The following is a 21,932-nucleotide window of genomic DNA, read 5'->3' as shown; positions in this document are numbered from 1 at the left end:
GTCTGCGATCTCGCGATACGTGACTTCTGCCTGCCTTCGTATTTCCTTTCCTCGCGAGATTTTGATTGTGGCCTCTTATTTATGTCAAATCCGTTAGAACACAATATCCCCATAAGCTTTAGATAGCGAAAGGAAAATAAATCTTTTTTTTATAATAGTGCTCAAGGCTGTTTTCTCGTGCCGCTCTACAAGTTCTCGCGAGACTTCTATCATTCCCATTTAAAAAAAAATTCTCTCTGAAAGGCTTGAACCTCTTCTTCCCTTTTTTAAATCATGGTCTGTAGCTGATTAATAGGATTAGGAAAAACAAATCTCTCGAATACGACCAGCTAAAATATCTAAGGAAAAGTTGGGGCAGGTTGCTTCTCTCAAACTCACACGAGAGGTTGTCCCTTAGAGCGCCAAATGTCGCGCGAACTTGTTCCTGTTTTTGGACTAGCCGCCCGGCAAAATACCGCGAGAAACGGTCGAGTGCGAGAGCGCGTGTGTGACGTCAGGCCTTGGTTACCGCGGCGTATCCTCCATAGCAACAAGAATGTGATCGTATGGGGGTCGGCGGCGTTAAAGAAGATGGCCGGAGACCGGCCGGCGGGCCTTTCGCGTTTGCAAATGGTGAGGCGCGCGGTGCCTCCGGTGTAAGAATTCTTTGGTCCGCTAAGAACCAGCCTCCAAAGTGGGGGCGTGGTCAGGGTGCTTGTGACGCGCCTTTACTCCAGTTGGCGTCATAGAGTACAGTGGTTACCATGGCGACTGGGCTCCAGAACCGCACATTCGAAAAGAATACTTAAAGGGAGGGACAATTGGGTAATTCATAGTAATAACATTGTTTTGTGATTTAAAATGGCATGACATACATTATTGGGCGGTAGTTCTGACAACAGACCTGTAAGGTAGGCAAGAATTGTAACAATTTGTATGGCGTTCTTATGCACAAGTTGAGAAGTTCCGGGAGATTTGGGGGGGGGTGGAGCCTGGAGAGAGGAGGGGCTCCAGTGGGTTTGATGCCATAGAGTTCACCCTTCAGAGCAGCCCTTTTCTCCAGGGGAACTAATCTCTGTTTCCTGGAGAGCAGTTGTAATTCCGGGAGATCTCCAGCTACCACCTGGAGGCTGGCAACCCTATGCAACTCCTGGGCATTTTGTGCTATTCTTTTGAAATTAATAGTTACATGCCTATAGTCGAATTTATTAGTGAAATGGTGTAGTAGTTAATTGGACTATTTCCTCAGCAACACACCATCTGCAAATACTGGGATAATAATACTGACCTACCTGACAGAACTGTTTAAAGGAGTACAAGATAATTTATGTGCAATATGTTGCACACTGAAAGTCAATGTTTTCCTTTTATTGTCAGGCTGAACAGGAACCCTGACACCTGTATTTCTGCCCAGCACACGTTGTTTTGGTTTTCAGGCTGCAAGCTGAGATTTGAAAGAACTGCTTCAGTTCATGGCTGACCCATCTCAGAAACACAGATTTGCCTCCTTGAGAATGCTCTGATGTTCTAAATAATTCTCATCCAGCAAAGATGGCAGGGGTGATCCTGTGTGAACCAACTGAACTCTATAACATACTGAATCAGGCAACAAAGTGTTCCAGATTGACAGATCCAAACTATTTATGTTTGTTGGGTAAGTAACACGCAGGGTTGAAGCAAATGGTATGCCTAACCAACCTCACAGGGTTGTTATGAGGATAAAACTGAGACGAGGAGAAAAGCAAGGTATAAATATCTTAATAAAGATTAATAAATAATAGTAAATGCAACTGATTATAGGATACAGGCCAGTAATTAGATGCTTCATGTTGTAAGCTTGCTTTGAAAACAGCTGTGTTATAAAAAACTATATACACATGAAGTGCAAAGAAGAGACTTCCTAAAGTCCTGAATGTAGCCTATTTTTCTCAAAAAGTTGTGAATGCTCCCCAAGATTGGTAAATCATCCTCAACAAGAATCATTAATCCCATTCTGGTTGGTGGGGTGGCCATCTGGCAGAGGTCTTCCCTGCCCTGCTCCCTCTGATCTTTTAACTAGAGGTGCTGTGATTTGAACTGACAAATATCTTCCTGAAAAGCATGTGCCCACTGTAAAGTTGCCATTCGTTTTCCCTAATACATACCAAGCACGCACCAACCTTTTGCTCTGCAATTGAGAGAGTTTCGTCCACAGGCCCAATCAGTCTTTGGGTTCAATCCAGCAGAAGGCTTAAAAGGAGTTGTCAGAGTAGATCTTTCCTCAGCTTCCCCAAGCAACCTGCTGTTTTCCCCAATGCTCCTCTCTGAATACTGGAACAAACTCAAAGGCAAAATGCCTCACAGGATGAGGACTTATAGCAACAAGCAGGAATAATTCTTCCATTCACAGCTTGCAGAGGAAAGAGAGGAAGGCGATTTTACCTGCCTGTTTCTGAAGCTCCTTGTCCTGTGCTGCTGATTTGGCTTATGTCACTTTCCTGGTCCTCAGAGAGTGTTTTGGGACAAAGAAAAGGAAGGGCAAGGCAGAGAAAAGATCTGCTCTGCCGCTCCTTCAATTGACTTTTCCACTGGATCCAACTCTTTGAAAGAGAAAGCCAGTGCACAGTAGCACCATGTATTGAAATCTAGATCTCCTGTTTTCTAGATAGCAGGACAGAGATCTTTGCCAGCGAAGAATTGCCACACCTTAAACACTACAGGCCATTCACCCACACCCACCATAGTTTCCTGTGGACTAGAGGAGGGGCCATGGCTCAGTGGAAAAGCCTCTGCTTTGCAAGCAGAAGGTCTTAGGTTCAATCCTCAGCATCTCCAGCTGGGAGGACCAGGTAGAGGGAGATGTGAAAGGACCTCTGCTTGACATCCTGGAGAGCTGCTGCCGGTTGGAACGTACAATACTGACCTTGATGGACTGATAGTTTGATTCAATATAAAGGAGCTTCCTGTGTGTGGCCAGTGGTCCTATGGAAACTGCCTGTCTTTGGCTTACAAGGGCTAGTAACTTGTTGAATTTAAAACAAAAAAAGTAAAACTACCCAAGTTCTTGGGCTTCCACACTGCATTCTCAGGGGCCATACTTGGGCCTATCCTTCCTTCCTAGGAGAGGCTGCTGCATTTCCAGTTAAAGAAACGAACAGAGAATCAGTGCTAACCAAGCCCAAGTACCTGTTTCGCATTTTAGAATCTATTAATTCTTTGCATCATAAATAAAAAAGCAGTTACTTTTTACTTCTTGATCCGAAAAAGGGAGCTTTGTCTCTCAAAAGCTTATACCTTGAAAACCTTGTTGATCTGTAAGGTGTCACTGGACTCAAATCCTGCTGTTTTTCACTTGGGAAGCTTTTACATAGTTGTAATGAACTCATTCCTTGTATAAACAAATAGCATTTGTTTGCTTAGGATTTATCTAAAATGCTGATGCTTCACAAATTTCAGCTTAGATGATCCTTGAGTTGGTTTCCACTTGATGATTAGAATAAAAACCAAATTTAAAAAAATCCGATTACTAAAACAACCCATAAATCCACAATGAAAACAACAGCCCCACAAAAAGTCCAATGCAAAATTGAAAATATGAAATCAGTAACAGTGTCCAATGACATAAAAAATCAACAGGGCAGGTAAAAACCTAACATCAAGAATCTATGTAAAAGAAATGTTTCTGCTCACCTACTCACAGTGCTAAGACAAAGTGGATCTTGGGGGAGAGGGTGTTTTAGAGGTGAGGTGGAATCACAGCAAATGACTTATAATTACTGCCTTAAAGAACTGAATTTTGCTCTTTTATAATAGACCAACACAGCTACCCACTTGAAACTAATTATTGCCTTGTTACCACCGGACACCCCCTCCCCCCATTTTTCTCTCAAGTGAAAAGATGGATTTTCAATATCACTCTATCATAAAAGGTAGACTGTGATCTTGAAAAACCTACCCTCAGCCTGTGGGATTCTTGGGAAGACAGACCTGAGTAGCTCAGGCATGTCCAGTTTAGAACCATACCACATGAGAAAGGGGAGGTGGGCACCGGTGTTTGTGGATTGTTTTTTAAAATAACTCATTCTCAAAGCAAGCTCTGAAACTAAATGGAAGCTGTCGCATCTCAAGTTTCAAAGTCTGTTTATTAAAAACCCGGAAGTGGGTCAACCTAGTGCTGGGGTGGCAACGTTACTGGCCTCACCACTGCTACAACCGTATAGATTCCACATTAAAAGCTATATTCCATGTTACATGGCAGAGTTGTTCCTAAACAATAAACACAACACACAACCCAAATATCTATCTGTCACATCAGGGCGGTGTATGTGGTTCTCATATATTCCAGCCATCCCTATTTACCAGGGCCTATCCCTGTTTTCTGGATCCTGCCCCTGATAAATTTGCATCTATACGTTGTTTCTGTTTTCTGTCTTTTGGGGGATGCCTTGTTGAAATGTTGTTTGCACGAGACACCTTCTCATTGTTGATTTAGCTCCCTCTCCAGGCACCCTAGAAGTGAAATCTCTGAGTAGGCAGATGGCCTTTTGTCTCTAGCAGGCACACAGGCGTGCATGCAAACATCCAGAAACTAGGCAGTGCACAACCTGCCAGTTTACATGCTGCAGCTGCTGCGGTATGTTCAGATCTGTTGATAAGGTATTGTAGGACAATTATGGTTTTGCCAAGTATATCTTTAACTTAAAGGGAAAAAAACACCCTTCTGGCTTTGAAATTGCTGGAAGACTAAATGAATATGACATAAAGAAGTCACAGCAGAGGCTTTGCTTCATTTCCTTAATTTATACCGTGTCTTTCTTCCACATGAGGACTCAAGGAATCTTACATTGTTATCTTCACAACAACGGGTGAGGTAGGTTAGGCTGAGAGTGTGGGACTGGCCTAATGTCACCCAGCAACGTTCCGTGGCAGAGTGGGGAATTCAGACCTGTGTCTTCCAAACCTTAGTCTGACATTTTCAGCACAGCACCAAATGCTGTGTAAAAGGGGAGCTCAAAACAGTGATGGGTATGAGAACTGGGGATGTTAAAAGGTATTGTTTATGATATATTGGAGGGTGTCAGTCTTCCTTTCACTTTATCTTCACAACAACTTTGTGGCTTAGGTTAGTGTCCAAGAGAGAGCCACAGTCCACTCCCGGGTTCTCCCAGGCACCTTGACTGAGCGTGGATTTTAACATGGGTCTCCTGGGTTCAGTACTGCCCTTCACTGAGTCCGTGGTTGAGCCTTGGCATTTGCACACAGCTGCTCATTGCAAGGGCCCAACATGGCCACTGTGGTCTCTTGATCGCATCGGCGAGAGAATCCCGGGACGGGTGTAGTGACTTGCCAAGAGGGAGCTCAGGAGTGAGCAGGCTGACTGCATCTTCTCCCTCTCACGTGTGACAATCGCCCTGTAAGCTGGCCGATAATTCCTTGCAGGCACTGAAACAATAAAATGTATCGGCCTGTTGAGCTGGCTTCTTCAGCTGCACCAAAGCCTCAGGGTTTTTTCTTTGACTCTTTGGACTCCCTGCTGCAAATTCCTCAAATGTGTGTTGGGGGAGATCTGCAGGTGCATCACAAAAGAAACAAATTAGTCATTTGTCTGTGTTTTTGACTTATAAATTACTTCAATATGTGTATTTTTTTAAAAATGGTTTTCAAACCAGTTTACAATACACTGCACTCAGGGACTGGCTTGATTCCCATGACTGATTTCCTTCATTATCGTTGTTTAGATATTTATACCCTGCTTTTCTCCCCAGTGGGGAGAGCCGCTTACAACATCATTATCCCCTCCTCTGTTATATCCTCACAACAACCCTGTGAGGTAAGTTAGGCCGAGAGTTACTGGCCCAAAGTCACCCAGCCGGAGCAGGGAATCGAGTCTGCACTTCTCAGCTCCTAGCTCAACACTCCAACCATTATTCTGCACTGATTCTCAGAAGCAGCTGAAATTTCTAAAGTGGAAAGTTTGAATGGTTTTGAATGTGGTCGACTGGCTTTCGCACTAGCTATAGAGAATAAAAGGTAAAGGTCGTCCCCTGTGCAAGCACCGAGTCATTACTGACCCATGGGGAGACGTCGCATCATGATGTTTTCTTGGCAGACTTTTGTTACGGGGTGGTTTGCCATTGCCTTCCTCAGTCATCTACAATTTAACCCTCAGGAAACTGCGTATTCATTTTACCGACCTTGGAAAGATGGAAGGCTGAGTCAACCTTGAGCCGGCTACCTGAACCCAGCTTCTGCCAGGATCGAACTCAGGTCGTGAGCAGAGCTTGGGCTGCAGTACTGCAGCTGGTACCAATCTTCCACAAGTTGCATTGCTTACCAGTTAGTTTTGAGGCCCAGTTCAAGGGGTGCCATTTAAAATTTTCAGATTCCTAAATGGCAGCGGTCTGCTGCTGCATCTCAGCAATGTTTAAATCAGGCCCCTCTTTATAGAAGCCCAAAAAATTTGCCCTCAGCATAGGTTGACTAGAAGGGGGTAAATCCAGAGTAGTAAGTCAAGAGATGTAGCAAGAAGCTTCCTGTATGGTTGGGTATTTGGGGTATGCTTTATACACAGTTCTGCAGGCTGAACAGTCCCGTCATTCCAATCATCTAGGAGGCAGAAGTGGGGAGCAAAGAACCAGCTTTTGTCTCCCTCCTGCTTTCTGGAAAAAACATCAGAGTGATTGCTGACAGTTTAATGGGGCGTTGGTTATACATCGGCCTCTTTTTCTGCAGGTGTTATCAGTCTATCTTGCAGCTTGGATTGTGTGTATAGAAATCTGCTTCCCTGCACACATCTTGTCAGGGTGTTTCCCTGCAAACGGCTTTTTAAAAATCATGAGTTCAAGGCCCATCTGTACTGCTGCCAGTTCAGGTTTTTGAAAAGAATCTTGACGGGAGAGACTCTGTTGCTTTCAGCCTAGCATGGGAAGAGAAAGGGGCTTAGAGGAATCAAAATGGACCCAGATGCTGCTTAGGCACCACCAGTTGCTTTAGGGGATTGATCAGTTGACCTGTCTGCATTTCTTCTTTGTGTGCTGTCATTTTCAGATGCTCGTACTAAGCGGGAATACAACGAAAGTCACCTGGTAACAGCACTAAGAGTGAAACAGGCGAGTTACATTTTTGGACTTGCTGACCATCTGTTTGTGTTATCTGTGGCTTGGCTAGAATCTGAGTACATGCTTTTCAGCTTAGCTAGTGTTGGCACTGCTCTGAGGCAAGGCGGTGGGGGGGATGGAGTAGACAACAATGCAATCTGATTTGTAAGCCAACAGGAAGTTATCCTGCAGGACAACTGACCCATTGAGAGGGCATGCAAAATCTGACTGTACTTACAGCCTTTGTCTTCTGATTTCTGTGTCTGATAAGGCATCATCCTTATTTCTCCCTGTTTGCCGGAGGCCTTCTTAAACCTGTGTTAGGGGGAGAAGCTGGAGTTCTTGTTCTTCAGGCTTTAGCTCCCTTCCCTTGATGCAGTCATACATATGATGGCTTCCTGAGGTTGATGTTGCAGTGCACTAGTGGTACATACATCCTCATTGGTAACAGTCAGAGGGGGGGGGGGAGATGGAGCAGTACCCCGAAAAACTGTGGCAGAAATTCCAGTTCTAGAATTAATTTGAAAAATCCTTCCAATGATTCCCAAATTAAAGAAGGATAGAGCACAGTGAACTTCCAAAACAATCCAAGCAGGTAAAAGGTAACGGTAGTCCCCTGTGCAAGCACCGAGTCATTACTGACCCATGGGGGGGACGTTGCATCACGACGTTTTCTTGGCAGACTTTTTGCGGGGTGGTTTGCCATTGCCTTCCCCAATCATCTACACTTTACCCCCAGGAAACTGGGTACTCATTTTACCGACTTTGGAAGGATGGAAGGCTGAGTCAACCTTGAGCTGGCTGCCTGAACCCGGCTTTCGCCAGGATCGAACTCGGGTCTTGAGCAGAGCTTGGGCTGCAGTACTGCAGCTTACCACTCTGCACCACCAGGTAGCCAGCTTGCACAGGGGACTACCTCTACCTTTAATGCAAACACAGAACCAGGGAAACACTCTCTTCCCTAAAATACACATAGTTTGTTTTAACCTCTGGGACCTCTTGGGTACAGGCTTCTCACTGAAAAAGTCTGCTAAATTAAAAATCAGTCCACAGCCATGTTTCACCATTTTTCTACTTTGTGTTTTGTTTGACTTCATTTACACCCCGCTTCTCTTGCCAATGGGAACCCAACGGGTCTTAGCACAGTACTTAATGCTCTACTTTTTTTCTGTTTGTGCTTTAAAGAATCTGTTGGGCAAATACACGCCTCCTCAGTCCATTGATTTGGGGTGCGTCCGATACTGCATTGTGTACGACAACAAAACGGATACTTTGGAAGCTGCTTTTGATATGGATTATGACCTACCTGAACTGGATGAAGAACTAAAAGGTGTTCCTGCTTCTGCTATTCCTATTGCTGTTAAGCAGGCTGACTGATTGTGTGTAACAGGCTTCCTTCGCGCAAGACATGGAGTTCATTCTCACTGAGGTGGTGGTAAATATTTTTCTAGGCTGTCCCACTTCTGACTGCAGGTAGGGGATCATATGAATGAGTAGGGGGGGATTGCAAGAACCTAGAAAACTAGCTTATCAAGTTGAAACATTCCAGCTCAGCCTTCTCCCTGTCATGTTACTATTTCATATGGAGGATGAGGCATAGCTTTGCATGCAAGAAGTGCAAGAGTCATTCCCAGTTGATCTCAGCAGCATTGGGGGATAAAAACCCTTTTTCTGCATCTGGATTTCATGGAGGAAGCTGTTTGTTTGGCTATTGTATGAAGTGGAATGTTGTCTTCAGCCTTTCCAAACTTAGGGCTTAACATTAACCCTGATCAGTAGCATGAAACCCAGTAAGCTGCAGGCTACTGGAATATTTTCTTGTTTTATTTTACACAAGTTTGGTGTGGTTAAGAGCGTGGGACTCTAATCTGGAGAGCTGGGTTTGATTCCCCACTCCTCCACTTGAAGCCAGCTGGGTGACCTTGGGTGAGTCATAGCTTCTAGGAGCTCTTTCAGCCCCACCCACCTCACAAGGTTTTTTGTTGTGGGGATAATAATAACACACTTTGTAAACCACTCTGAGTGGGTGTTACGTTGTCCTGAAGGGTGGTATATAAATTGAATTTTGTTGTTATACTCCACCTTTCTGCCCTCATAAGGGCCACCGAGGTGGCTCAAATTGAAACACATAATAAAATCAGGTCTTTAAAAACATTAAAATCAACCCCGAACACATCATTAAAACAATTAAAAAGCAGAGCAAAATCCATAGGAAAACATAAAAACAAAACATTGGACAGGAGGAAGGAACACTGAGGAACACCAAATGAAACAAAAAAAGTCTTCGCCCACTGGCAGAGGATGGCAACAGAAGGGGACAGATGAGCCTCCTGGAGAAGACAGTTCCAGAGTTTTGGGGCCACAACCAAGGGGGTCCTTTTCTAGATGGCCACCTACCTAATCTTAGAAGGCAGGGGCTCCAAAGATGACCCTCATGGTCAGGTAGGTCCATAAGGGAGTGGGCGGTCTTTCAGGTATGACGGTTCCAAACCATATAGGGCTTTAAAGATCAGCACCAGCGTATTGAATTGTGCCCGGAAACAGATTGGGAGCCAGTGTAAATAGGGCAATACTGGAGTGATAAGGTCCCTAGGATCCATTCCTGTCAACATCCTGGCGTGCAGCGTTCTGCACCAGTTGAAGGTTCCAAACGCTTTTCAAGGGCTGATCTTCGTAGTTCACATTGCAGTAATCTCATCTAGATGTAACCAGGACACGAACCACAATGGCCACATTTTCTACCCAGGAAAGGCTACAGCTGGCTAATCAAACAAAGGTGGTAAAAGGTACTTTCAGCCACAGCTGTGGCCCTGCTTTATCCAGCAGTAGGCCTGGCTCCAAGAGCACCCCCAGACTACGGACATGTTCCTTCAAGGGGTGCACAGCCTTATCGTGAATGGATGCTTTGCTCTCTTCCCATGCATGCTAGCAGCAGATCCTCCCAAAGAGTTCCTAACAAATCTCTTTTTTCTCCCCCACTTAGACTGTGAAGGAGATCCGGAAGCCTTGATTAAAAAACGCAAATTGTCACCTAAACAAAGTAAGTACAGTTTTGTTATTGCAGTAGCGATCCAAGAGTTGTTACGGAGCTTGAGGGCCAAACAGGTGTGACGTTGTGCCTCGTGAGTTCCCCAACCCAACTCCCATGCTCTCGCAGTCAAACATGAATAGTAAAAAGTCCAGTAGCACCTTTAAAACTAACCAACTTTATTGTAGCATAAGCTTTCGAGAACCACAGCTCTCTTCATTAGATGCTGATGAAGAGAGCTGTGGTTCTCGAAAGCTTATGCCTCAGTAAAGCCGGTTAGTCTTAAAGGTGCTACTGGACTTTTTACTATTTTGCAACTACAGTCTAACACAGCTAACTCCTCTGGATCTACGACCAAGTCAAACATGAGATTCCAGAAATTAAGTACGCAGAAGCCCGATTTGGATTCAAACTACTGCAAATGGAGGAAAGAGGCATCAACCTTCCCCCCATGCCATTTTCGTGACCAAAAATGGCTTGGGGGGCTGTTTGTCACAGTTCGCAGGGAGGTAGCCATGTAGTGGGGAGAAAGTGGCCCATGGACACCTGGTGCCTAAGGGCTTACAGAAGCCTGAAGCCAGCCTTGTAGCAAACAGTAGCTCTTAAACACATTTCAGGCGAAATGTGGCTCTTGGTTCATCTCTCGGCGGTGGAGGAGTCAAGAAGGATGTTGGGTGCGAGGGCAGACATGATGCTAAGGCCTTGCTCTCCAGGGTTCCTGCTGTATTTGCAGCTGCCTGGAGGAAAATAGCCCCTCCAGGGAGCAGGCTGGCAAGGGGGAGCCATTGCAACCACCACACCTTTGCTCCTGCCTGCAGATGCCAAACATGGATCCGCTGCACGCTGTGCCAGAGTCATGCAACGATATACCCGCTTCCCTGTCCAAGTCCTGAGAGGTGGGTATGAGCAGTTCACTGCCAGTTACCATTTCCTCAGGACCCAGAAGGTATTCTGGATGCCTCAGGTAAGAGGAGATTAACGTCACTTCTGTCTTTCGTTCAAGCAGAGAGATGTATAGAACGGAGTCTTTTGTTTCTTCTGCTGGGATGCTGCCCTCCGTTTCACGTTTATGTATATCTGTGAGGCAACTTTTACTCCTTGCATCCCCTTTGTGGGATGTACAGATGGAGTCAAGCCGAGGAGGATCAGACCGCTCAGGGTGCTGACAGGCTAGCCATTGCAACAGGCATAAAACTTCCAATCCTGCTGTGCAGACTGTTGATTGGCTGGCCATTGTGCTCATCACCAAGTCACCTCCCTCCTTCCTTCCCATCTGGCCGTGCAGACTGTTGATTGGCTGGCCACTATGCTAATCGCCAAGTCACCTCCCCTCTTTCTTTCCATCTGGCTGTGCAGAGTATTGATTGGTGGTCCTTCTTTCCGCGTCTTCTGTGTCCACTCACCCATTGTTCTGAGTGACATTTCAAACAGGCCAATTCCCATGCTGTGAAGTCCTCATAGCTGCCAGATGATCATATGTATAGCTGTTAGTACACGTGTATCCCAGAATAGTGATTACTCAGGGCTGTTTCACACCAGGACAGCTATGCCGGGAGGGGGCAACTTATGCTCCCTCTCCCTTCACTCCATGGTCCTGATATGGCAGAGATCCAGATGTGGCCCTCTCTCCTCCTCTGCTGTTATTCGTGGCGCTTAGCCATCAAACCACAAAACCATTTGTCAGGAGTGTCTGCCGGCCGATGCTGTAGTTTAGTAGGCCAATACTTCGGACAAGTTGTGTAGCAGCTTGAGGGCCAGCCATGTGTATCCCCTGTGGCCATAATTTGGCCACTTAGAGACTTGGGGAAGGAGACAGAAAAATGATAACACTAGTAATTCTCACTACAATTATGACCAGGTGCCAAGATGCCACTTGCCAGCTTCTAATGGCAGGGCTCCTCCCAATCCTTCCTGGTCCCCTGCCATTGCTTGACTTGTAGTTTGGCTCTAAGCAGCAGGAGAAAGGGGGGAGGGGAAAATAGTGTCACACTATGCGTGCTGTCACTTTCGGCCCCCAACCCCCAGGAATGTGGTGACATCACTTCCTGTTTTTCCACCTCTCCATCTCCCCAGAGCCTGGTGAGGCTCCTGCTAGTTGTCAGCAAGGGCTGCCAGCCCTAAAGCCGCCATCCTCCCACAAAAATATAAAAGGAGGAAAAGGGAACAGCGATTGATTAGGGTGGAGACCAGAAACTAGGCACCGTCCCTGGTGAATGGGGGCAGTTGGAGTATAGGTGCTGCCTTCGTCGTGCTCTAGATGCCATCCCTATTTCCTAAGCAGCTTCTTCCAATTCATACACCACGGCCGCTCCCTGAACTTCCCGAAGGACACCCTACAATTTTAAAGCCGGGCCAAGCCTGTAACAGAAACCACCTTGTTCAATTAATTTGTTGCTCTCGGCAGCCACCTCTTTGATCGCCTCTTGCTTGAGTCAATCTTTACATTAAAAACAAAAGTTGACATTCCTTATGTTGTTTCTTCTCACACCCCCAGAAGCAGATTGATGATCTGCTTGAGGTTGGGGCTGTGCTAGAAGAGGAGAGGAAAAGAATTTGAATGCCAGAACAGTTGCATTAAGCATGCAAATGAACCTTGAGGTGCTGGTGTTGCTTAATTGTTCCTGCTTCTGTTACTCGTGGGAAGGTGCACCAACCCTCTACCCTAATGAGCTGATTGCCTGTAGGGCAGTTGCAACTCTTGAGTAAACTCAAACCGACAAAACAAAAATCGGCTGCTGGATAGACTTGGGTTTTAGAGCAGCTTTTAAAGTACCGGCCAGACATGTCATACTGATTGAGAGCCCGCAGGATATGGTGGGTAATGTGTCAGAGTAAGATCTGACCCAGATAGCCCAGATAAGCCTGATCTCGGCAGGTCTCGGAAGCTAAGCAGGGTCGGCCTTGGTTAGTAATTGGATGGGAGACCTCCAATGCAGACCAGGGTTGCAGAGGCTGGCAATGGCAAACCACCTCTGTTAGTGTCTTACCATAAAAACCCCTCCAGGGGTCGCCATAAGTCGACTCTGACTTGAGGGCACTCTCCACCACCAAAGTCTGGGAGGCCTGAGTTTAAATCCCCACTCACCATAGAACCTCCATGGGCCAATCTCAGCCTAACCCACCTCACTGGCTTGTTGTTATGAGGATAAAAAGGAGATCGGGAGAATGATGGTGTAACAGGCCTTACACTTTGGATCCCCATTGGTGAGAGGGATATAAATACCTTTTCATGGATTAAAACAACAACAGTTCTGTGGGTGAATGCATTTTTAGTCTTCCACTGAGGTTATGTTCAAAGAAATGAATTAAGGTAGACAGATGGAAGGCGAGGTGGCAGAGCAAGGTATGCTGCAAATGTTTGATTGAATGAACTAAGATCTCCAGAGGGACTGTGGATTCCTTTCCCATTACGTGATGAAAGAAATTAAGGGGCTGTGGCTCAGTGGCAAAGCACCTGCTTTCCACAGTAAACAGAACTGATCCACATGGATCGGGGTCTGACATCATGTAAGGCCTGTTCACTCCTGGTTAACACAAAGAATCCACTGCAGCAGTTTCTTCGGGAATCGAAAAAAACTGCCTCTTATAAAGCTGCTTTATATGGATTCAAATCATTGACCCACCTAGCCCTGTTCGTTCTCCTCTGACCAGCAAGCAGGCCTCCGGGGTCTCATCTCATCTTCCCAGCACTTTGCTACTTGAGATTCTTTAGCTGGAAGTTCAACCTTGAACCTTCCTCACGCAGATCGTTACTGCTGGGCCGCAGCTTCTCCCAAGAAAACATTAAGCAAGAAAGGCTCGGCATCTCCCTTTGATGACTCTGCAATGCTGTCTTATACCCATCTAGCCCCATATTGTTTTCTCTTAAGTGGCAGTGGCTGTACAGTGGTGGAAGCCCTTTCCCCAAGATCTGTGGCCTTATGGTTCTTTGACTGGGGATGCCAGCCCCAGACCTTCTGCTGTCAAAGTATATGCTGTGCCCGTGAGCTGCAGCCTCTTCTCCCAGCTTGCTTTCAGTCAGTAGTCAGGGAGCCCTCATGCTCTTAACATGTTAGTTTTTAAAGGGCCGTGATGACCTGGGTGCACAGTCCAGCCATATGCAAGCACTTTTGGTCCTATTGGTTGCAATAAGAGAATTAAGTGTCTGTTTAGACAACTTGAAAGCTTTTGAGTGGACTGCATGTGAACCTTTTAAGCCCATGGACGCAGCCCAGGACTTAAACTTTATGGAATTGGCAGGATCCCAGTTTAAGAGCTGTGCTCTTCATTGTACCTTTTGGTTCTTCTCCAGGAACTAGAGGAAATTCTACCTTACCCGGTTGAGATCGTTCCAAGCAAGCTGTACATGGGAGATTACAGGCAAGCCTGTGATCGGCAGATACATAAGGATCTGAAAATCATAGCCCATATCAATGTCTCAGAGGAGATGGACACACTGTGAGTTGCACGGTCTAGGGTGACAGCACTGAACAGGGCTTATCCTGTAGCCTTGCACAGAAGCCCAGAAAAGTTACTTTTCCTTCATAAAAATGCTTATTGGCTTGCATGTCCACAGAAAAGAAGCCAACTGTTGTAGCATAGTGGTTAAATGGTTGGGTTGGGAGTCAGCACCCTGCTGGTTTGATTCCCACTACTTCCATGAGCTCTGCAGGTAGCCTTGGGTAAGCCACTCCTCTCAGTTCCCCAGCTATATTATGGACTGGAGATAATGACACTAATCTGTCCAGAAGGATAGTATATGAGCACGTTGTTGTTATCATCATCTAGTGTGTAAATGCCATCGTTTTAGCCTTTGGTTGGCATGGTGTGGTGGTTATAGTTTTGGACAGGGACTCGGGAGGCCCAAATTTAATCCCCACTGCCACAAAGCTTACTTAGTGACTTTGGGCCAGGCGGCCTCTTTCTCCATGTAAACCCTCTCCCTCTGAAGATAAAAGGGAGAACCGTGTATGTTACTCTGAGCTACTTAGTGGAATGGTGGAGTAGACATGTAAAAGACAGACAAGAGCATCAGGACATATTCAGCAAATAAGGAGTGTTGGTTAAAAGAGCACGGGATGAGACCACATCCCCAAGTCATCATTTTCATTAACGTAGGAAGGCATCTAGGACATATTCAGGGAGGGGCAGTTCCTTGGTGGAGCAGGTGTTTTGCATGCAGAAGATCCCGTGTCCAATCTTCAGATAAGAGATCATTAGAAAGAGTTTCAAAAATATAAAAGTTATATAAATATAAAAAAGTAATAAGTATATCACAGCAGCAGCAGGTAAAGATGACAAGCCTATCAAGACCAGAAAGGGCTGATTCAGACTCCGTTGACATGTTTGGAAAGAGGGAGGAATGCAGCTGTCCTGTTGAAGGGCGTTCTGTCACTCTGGAGCTGTCCGCATACAGGACCTGGGACACATACAAGCCAATCTGGCCTGTCCCTGTAATGGAATTCAGAACAGAACCTTGCTTGCTGATCTCAGAATATGGGGATGGTGGAGGCCGCCACATAAGATTAGGTGCCCTAATATACCCTGGACCCCGTTTTTGTTAAGCTTTAAAAATCTAGTAATTTAATAATAAATCTACCTGGACACTAAATGCATTCGCTCAAGGTGCAATGCTCCAGGCTGGTTATCAGAAGGCCTGCAAATTCAAGTCTACAGTTGTAGTCCATGCTGTCCAGAGTGGCCTCTTCCTTATCAGATTTGAAAGCCCAGAAAGATGCTGTAATTTTTAAAAATTCTTTCTTTATTATTTTTAAATATAAACAAGATACAGATACATATACATATATATATATATATATATATATATATATATATATATATATATATATATATATATATATGGTATATATATTGGTATATAACTATATACCAATATATATAACTATAAGTGTTAGTTAAGAAGCTTACAGAGTTCAGTGTGTTGTGAAATTGGATCTGTCTGTAAGTAAGATAATAGAACTATGTACCTTTTACATAAAATAAAATTCAGTTTGTAGAATATTTTCTGCTTGTTTAAAAGGTATTATTAACTTTAAAGTATAAACAGATGAGTACAAGCCTGGTATTAAGAGTTACAAAGCACATTCCTTACTCAAAAGATTTTTAATATATATGAACATTTTTTGCAAAGTCAACTAAGTCCCCCTCCACTAATTGTGTTATCCTATCAATTTTCCTATATAGAGAGATGAATAAACACAATAACAAAAAAATAAACATTACTAACACTAAAGGAACCTTATACATGACTACCCTGACCTATTGGAACCAAAGAACATTTTCTTCTCTTGGATTTCTGGAATAATTTCCAGAGCTATTGGGTCATTTTGTTCTAGGAGCAAGTTGATGATACTATTTTCCCTTGTCCCTCCCTCAAACCTTTATTCTTATGATTTTGTTTCTCTCTGCTTATTGAGAGTTCACATACATACATCTTCTAAGATTAAACATTAAAGTTGAAGTTTAGCAGTGCAGAGAAATAGAAAATAAGAATAAGAAAAATGTCTATTAGTTGTGTCTGACTGGAATCTTGCTATTCTTTTGAGGAGTAGGTGGTTTTGATCTTTTCCTCTTGTTAGATGCATTCTCAGAGTCCATAATTGGGTCTAGGTTGATGTTTTGTAGTAAATTTAAGCATGACTCCTGATCTTCTGCCAGATAGATTTTTCCTTTGTATTTGAAGCTTTGTGAAGTTTGACCATCTGTAGTCTATTTTTGCTTTTCTGAGGGTTTCTGTTATCTGTTTGAGTTCTTTCTTCCTGCTCAGAATTTCTTTAGGCAAGTCAGTGAGTACAGCAGTAGGGGTTCCTTTGTAAACAAATGAATTCTGTGATCTGGTCGTTCCTAGGATCTTCTTTCTTATCCTCCAGTCAGAGAATGTTGCCAAAATGTCTCTAGGACCTCTCCTTTGTTGGTTATTTGGGAAGCCGACTCGGAATGCTTTTTTGATTAACGGGGCAATATCTTCTTTTAACTTTTAAGCATTTTGTTAGCCAATTTGCTAGAAATATAGTTATATCTTCATTTGCTGTTTCTTCTTCATCAATCCCTCTAAATTTAAGATTCAATCGACGAATTGAAAGTTGTAGGGATTGTATCCTGTTTTGCATTGAGTCATTTTCTTTTTGCATAACTTTAATCTCTTTTTGCAATGTGCTACTGAGATCCATTGCCCAATCTGTCTTTTGGATAGCTTTGGTAATGTCAAGTTTTATTCCATTGATCTGTTCTGTTAGATTTGCAATTTTATCCAAAATACTATGCTCCATAATTTGGTTTAGTACAGGCGGATAAACTTTGGGTAGAGGTTTATCTACCAGTATTGCCTCCGACGCCATTTTAGCTGCGTCTTTTCCGACCCTGCTCTGAAATTCAGGCAGCTGCATCATGGGGAAGAAATCCTGGAGTCTTCTGGAGATTTTATTATTTTTTCTTATTCTCTGCATTTTGTTTACCCATGTCAAGGGTGATCATAACTCAGTAGTGTCTCTTAGATATTTAGTTAAGTTGAGGGGGGAGCGGAGCTCAGATTTTGAGTCCATCTTCCTCCGAAGTGGCGCCATGCCCCCCCCCCCAAAGATGCTGTAATTCATTCTCATGCATGCCAAGTAGAGCTTTGCCGTCACAAAAACATCAGTTGGAATCTGCCTGTTCACACACCTGAACAGATCTTCTGTATGCTCTTTCGTAGCTTCCCAAAAGATAGCAAGGACCTCCTTCACATACCCATTCCAGACTCTCCAGAGGCAGATATATTCACGCACTTTGGTGATATTTGCCACTTCATCGGTGAGTAAATCAAGATGTTCCTCCTCCCCAGTGCCCTGATTGCTGTGGGCAAGGGACACGTATTCTTTAAACAGCATGATCTTATTCCCCTGACTTGCTAGCCACAGATGCCCCACAGAATGTCCCAAGACCGGAGCTCGCATAAACCCATGGGTTTTCCATTGGGAGTCCCCAACCTTTTCAAGCATGTGAGCAACTTTGGAATTCTGACACAGGGTGGTGATCACAACCACAAAATGGCTGTCGCAGCCAACCACAAAATGTTAGGATTGAGGTTATACATAAGTAATGGCAACACTTAAACAATTCAGGCAGAATTTCTGTTTAACAGAATGCCTTTTAAAATGAACATTGTTTAAAAATCTTTTCTTGCCTATGCAGCTTACCTTCAGTCGCACGGTGAAAATCCTTGTGCTGTAGGGGCAGCTGCTGCTGAAGCAACTATTAAAAATTCTGCACAGCCCGGCAGATCTCGGGGGGCTAATCAGAAGCCCTGCTGGGCAAAAGCCCTACTTGATCCTGCCCACTTTCTAAAAACACTTGGTAGATTCCAGGAAAGGTGTCTGAGGGTACTAAGGTGCCCATGTGTGCCCTGTTGGGGACCCCTGGAATAGATAGTGCTCCCAGCCAATGCTAGGCCGCATACTGGTCAGAATCTGCGAGATATAGCCACAATACAAGAAACTGCCTAGGCTCCCTGACTGGCTGGCTTGTTGAGGTCTTTTATTTTGGACTTGAGTGTTAGCAGGCAATAGAGACTTGAACCAAAGGTTCTTTGTGGAGTAAGTGGATGCCCAAGATGGTCAGCAAGAGGCAAGGCAAGATGTTAGCTGGATACCAGAAGCGCTCTGCTGGATCAGCAAAAAATTGTTCTAGTCTAGAGTCCTGTTTCCATGCATGTGTGTCCAGATGCGATCTTTAAAAGGCGAAAGATTTATGCGATCTGAAGAGAAACCAGAGTATGTGTCCAGATGCTTCTGGGAAGCACACAAGCAAGTCACCAAGATCGCTGTCGTGTACCATTGTTTGTTCCCAAGCAATTGCTGACCATGGAGATTTCCATTCAGCCCCCATTCAGGTGACTTCCACAGTGACTTCCACATGATGGTTTCTGTCTTGCATGAAGGACTTCCTTTCATCTATCCTGAATCTACTGCCCTTCGACCTTCACTGTGTGACCCTAAGTGGGAGTACTATGGGAGAAGTAGGAAAAATTCTCCCCATCCAAGTTCTCTACACAAAGCTTATTAAAGTCGCAGGACTTGGACAGCTCCCAGGCAGATAATCTCCTTCCAAAAGCTTTGGGAACAAAACTGAATTCCAAAAGCTGGCTCATGCCCCACCCCTAATGACTATTTGCCAGGGTATATACATAGAACCTTCATGTTCAGAAGCAGTCTCCCTCTGAATACCAGTTGCTGGTGGTGGTGGAGCATGCCCCCAAGTCATAGCTGATTTATGGCAAGCCCTGATGGGGTTTTCATGGCAAGAGACTAACAGAAGTGATTTACCATTGCCTGCCTGTGCAGCCCTGGTCTTCACTGGAGGTCGCCCATTCAGTTACTAACCAAGGCTAACCCTGCTTAGCTTCTGAGATCTGATGAGATCAGGCTCTCCTGGGCTATCCAGGTCAGGGCACCAGTTGCTGGAGGCAAGGGCAAATGACAGGGGAAAGGCTGTCGGACGTATGCTAACCTTTTCTCACAGTACAAGTCGACTTTAAAAAAAAAAACACCTCTTTTCCTAGAGTTTGTGTCTTACCACTTAGCACCCAAGCAACGTAACAGACATTTTTCTTTTGTTCTTTCCTCTAGATAGTCGTATACCTCATGGAGGCGTCCTGGTTTTCTCCGTCTTAGGAATAAGCAGGTGCAGCGCTGTGGTGATGGCCTATCTCATCCATTCATGTAGGCTTTACTTAAAGGTGGGTGCATCTACAGAGGAGCGGTTTTCTAGTTTTCATCTTGCCTCTAACCACTATCAGGCTGTGCAAAAAATCCAGACTTCTTTACAGTAAACAATAAAACCACATCAGCACAAGTCAACCGCAACAATTCATTGCATGACGAATCAGCAGCACACCAAACTGGATGGATCAGTGCTTAGGATTTGCTGTCTCACTTGGATATCCAAATTGCTAGGGTACTTCCCCATAATCTGGAAAGCGGAAATTTTGATATATGTATGTAGTTCTAGGACCCCCCAGTGGCTGAAAAAACCCTACATGTTGGACAATGTGCATCTTTCTCAAAATGGGGACCATGAAGTTCACCACCACATGGTTTGCTACCCAAACAGCTGATTACTAAAGATATGCAAAAAAATGTTATTTGTCGCTCTGGCAGTCACCTTGCTTGGAGATCTAGATTGCATCCACATGGAAGTCTTGCTCTGCACTCCTCCATCAAAATAAGCCCCGGAGTGGATTTTGGTGAGAGGTCTTCCACGTAGCATTGTGCAAACATCATCCACCTGGGCTTTCCCTAGTTCTGTTGCGTGTTTTCTGAAATTTGCTTTGGTATGATCTTTCCTGAAAGATCGGACACAAATAGATTCGGGGAAAGCATGGATGAGTGCAGATTTCCATTATCTGCTTGCCCAGTCCAGATGCCATTTCTCCCCTCCACTGCCGAGATGCTTTTTACTGTCTTTTTTATTGGAAGTGTCAGACTATGCTACTTGAGAGTTGATAGTCTGTTTCACTCCCTTCTGCAAGAAGACAAGGTCTTTCTGGTTTCAAAAGGTTTATTGTGAAAGATAGCATTCATCTCCAAGTATACATAATCCAGGATAGAGATCCTGGCCAACCAAAGGATTGACAAGAATAACTCATGAAAAGAAAGTGGTTACATTTCACACTCCTAAGCCCAGCCTCCCCCCTGAATTCACATAGCAAAGCTTCTCAGAGGCGTGATGTGCTGGCCAAGGTCGAATAGATAAGAGAGTTTCCTTTCCCATGGATTCGGCTCCTTGCAGGTGTTGAGGCCTGGAGGAAAGAAAGACTAAATACTACAGAATTAAATATGGCTTTACTCAGGTTAAACAGGCTCTGACATATCATTGTGGCATTCGTACATACATTGGTGGCATTAGTACATACATTGGTGCCATCAAGTCGCAACCAACTTCTGGCAAGCCCAGCATGGGGTTTCCAAAGCAGGTGAGAAGCAGAGGTGGTTTGTCATTGCCTTTTGCAGAGTCTTCCATGGTGGTTCCCCATCCAAGTTCTGACCCTCGTAGCTTCTGAGATCTGACGAGATCAGGCTATACCAAGCCACCTTCCCAGCTGTAGATCATTACATTATAGTAATATACTGCCAGGGCTTTTTTTCAGCTGGAACTCGGTGGAACGGAGTTCTGGAACCTCTTGAAATTGGTCACATGGCTGGTGGCCCTGCTGCCTGATCTCCATACAGAGGGGAGTTTAGATTGCCCTCTGCGCCGCAGGACCGCCCCCCCCCAGTGGCTAAAATCATGAACTAAGGGCACCTGCACTTTTGATGGAGAGATCTGTTATGCGCTTCTTTATGACTAACCCACACACTCTAATTGTCTTTGTAGGACTCCTGGAGTTACATCCAGAAGTGTAAAACGAACATTCGGCCAAACCGAGGGTTTGTGCAACAGCTGTCGAAGTGGGAACATCGGATCTACATGACAACAATCACTGATATCTCTGAGCCATTTTACTGACAAAAGGCAGATAGCAGCCGGAACACTGATTGTAGGGGCAGCAGTCGGGTGGGGGGGGGGGGGGTGAGTTGTGCTTTTGGGAAGCTTTTTTTAAAAAAAAACTCTTTAAACACCTTTCTGTGGTTGTTGCCTTGAACTGTTTACTATCTGTGCCGCAGGTGAGCAATATTAAGGCTTTCTCTGAGTTTCACTGAGGAATAAATACATGGAGTTGTAGCCCAACTACATTTTCCATTAGTGGAGGGCACTTCTGTCGATGGGATGGAACTTTTCTAGCCCAGCCTCCCTGCAGCTCACTGATCTCCCTGAAATCCTGCTCCTGTGGGACAGTGAGCCATTTCAGGGAGACCACTGGGTTTGGATTCAAC

At 44.8% G+C, this 21,932-nt stretch overlaps 1 protein-coding gene across 1 annotated transcript; it reads left to right on the top strand.

Moving 5' to 3' along the window:
* Nucleotides 1–1,436: 1,436 nt before the first annotated feature.
* On the top strand, nt 1,437–21,624 carry STYXL1 (serine/threonine/tyrosine interacting like 1). Its single transcript, XM_055001545.1, has 9 exons — nt 1,437–1,633; nt 7,006–7,067; nt 8,241–8,385; nt 10,039–10,095; nt 10,902–11,047; nt 14,375–14,520; nt 17,774–17,871; nt 19,686–19,795; nt 21,433–21,624. Exons 1-9 carry the CDS (start codon nt 1,531–1,533, stop codon nt 21,562–21,564), a joined length of 999 nt encoding a protein of 332 aa, XP_054857520.1. The 5' UTR covers nt 1,437–1,530; the 3' UTR covers nt 21,565–21,624.
* The last annotated feature ends 308 nt before the right edge of the window (nt 21,625–21,932 follow it).

The sequence above is a fragment of the Eublepharis macularius genome, chromosome 17 (genome assembly GCF_028583425.1).
Source record: "Eublepharis macularius isolate TG4126 chromosome 17, MPM_Emac_v1.0, whole genome shotgun sequence".
In the NCBI taxonomy this organism is placed as follows: Eukaryota; Metazoa; Chordata; class Lepidosauria; order Squamata; family Eublepharidae; genus Eublepharis; species Eublepharis macularius.
This window is presented reverse-complemented; position numbering and strand designations above follow the sequence as displayed.

What these genes read in the sequence shown, in the direction of transcription:
- STYXL1 (XM_055001545.1), top strand. Translation starts at nt 1,531, where the DNA reads ATGGCAGGGGTGATCCTGTGTGAACCAACTGAACTCTATAACATACTG. An exon ending in CAAATTGTCACCTAAACAAA is followed by an intron (nt 10,096 to 10,901) that starts GTAAGTACAGTT and finishes TCCTGCCTGCAG; the next exon opens with ATGCCAAACATGGATCCGCT. An exon ending in AGGTATTCTGGATGCCTCAG is followed by an intron (nt 11,048 to 14,374) that starts GTAAGAGGAGAT and finishes GTTCTTCTCCAG; the next exon opens with GAACTAGAGGAAATTCTACC.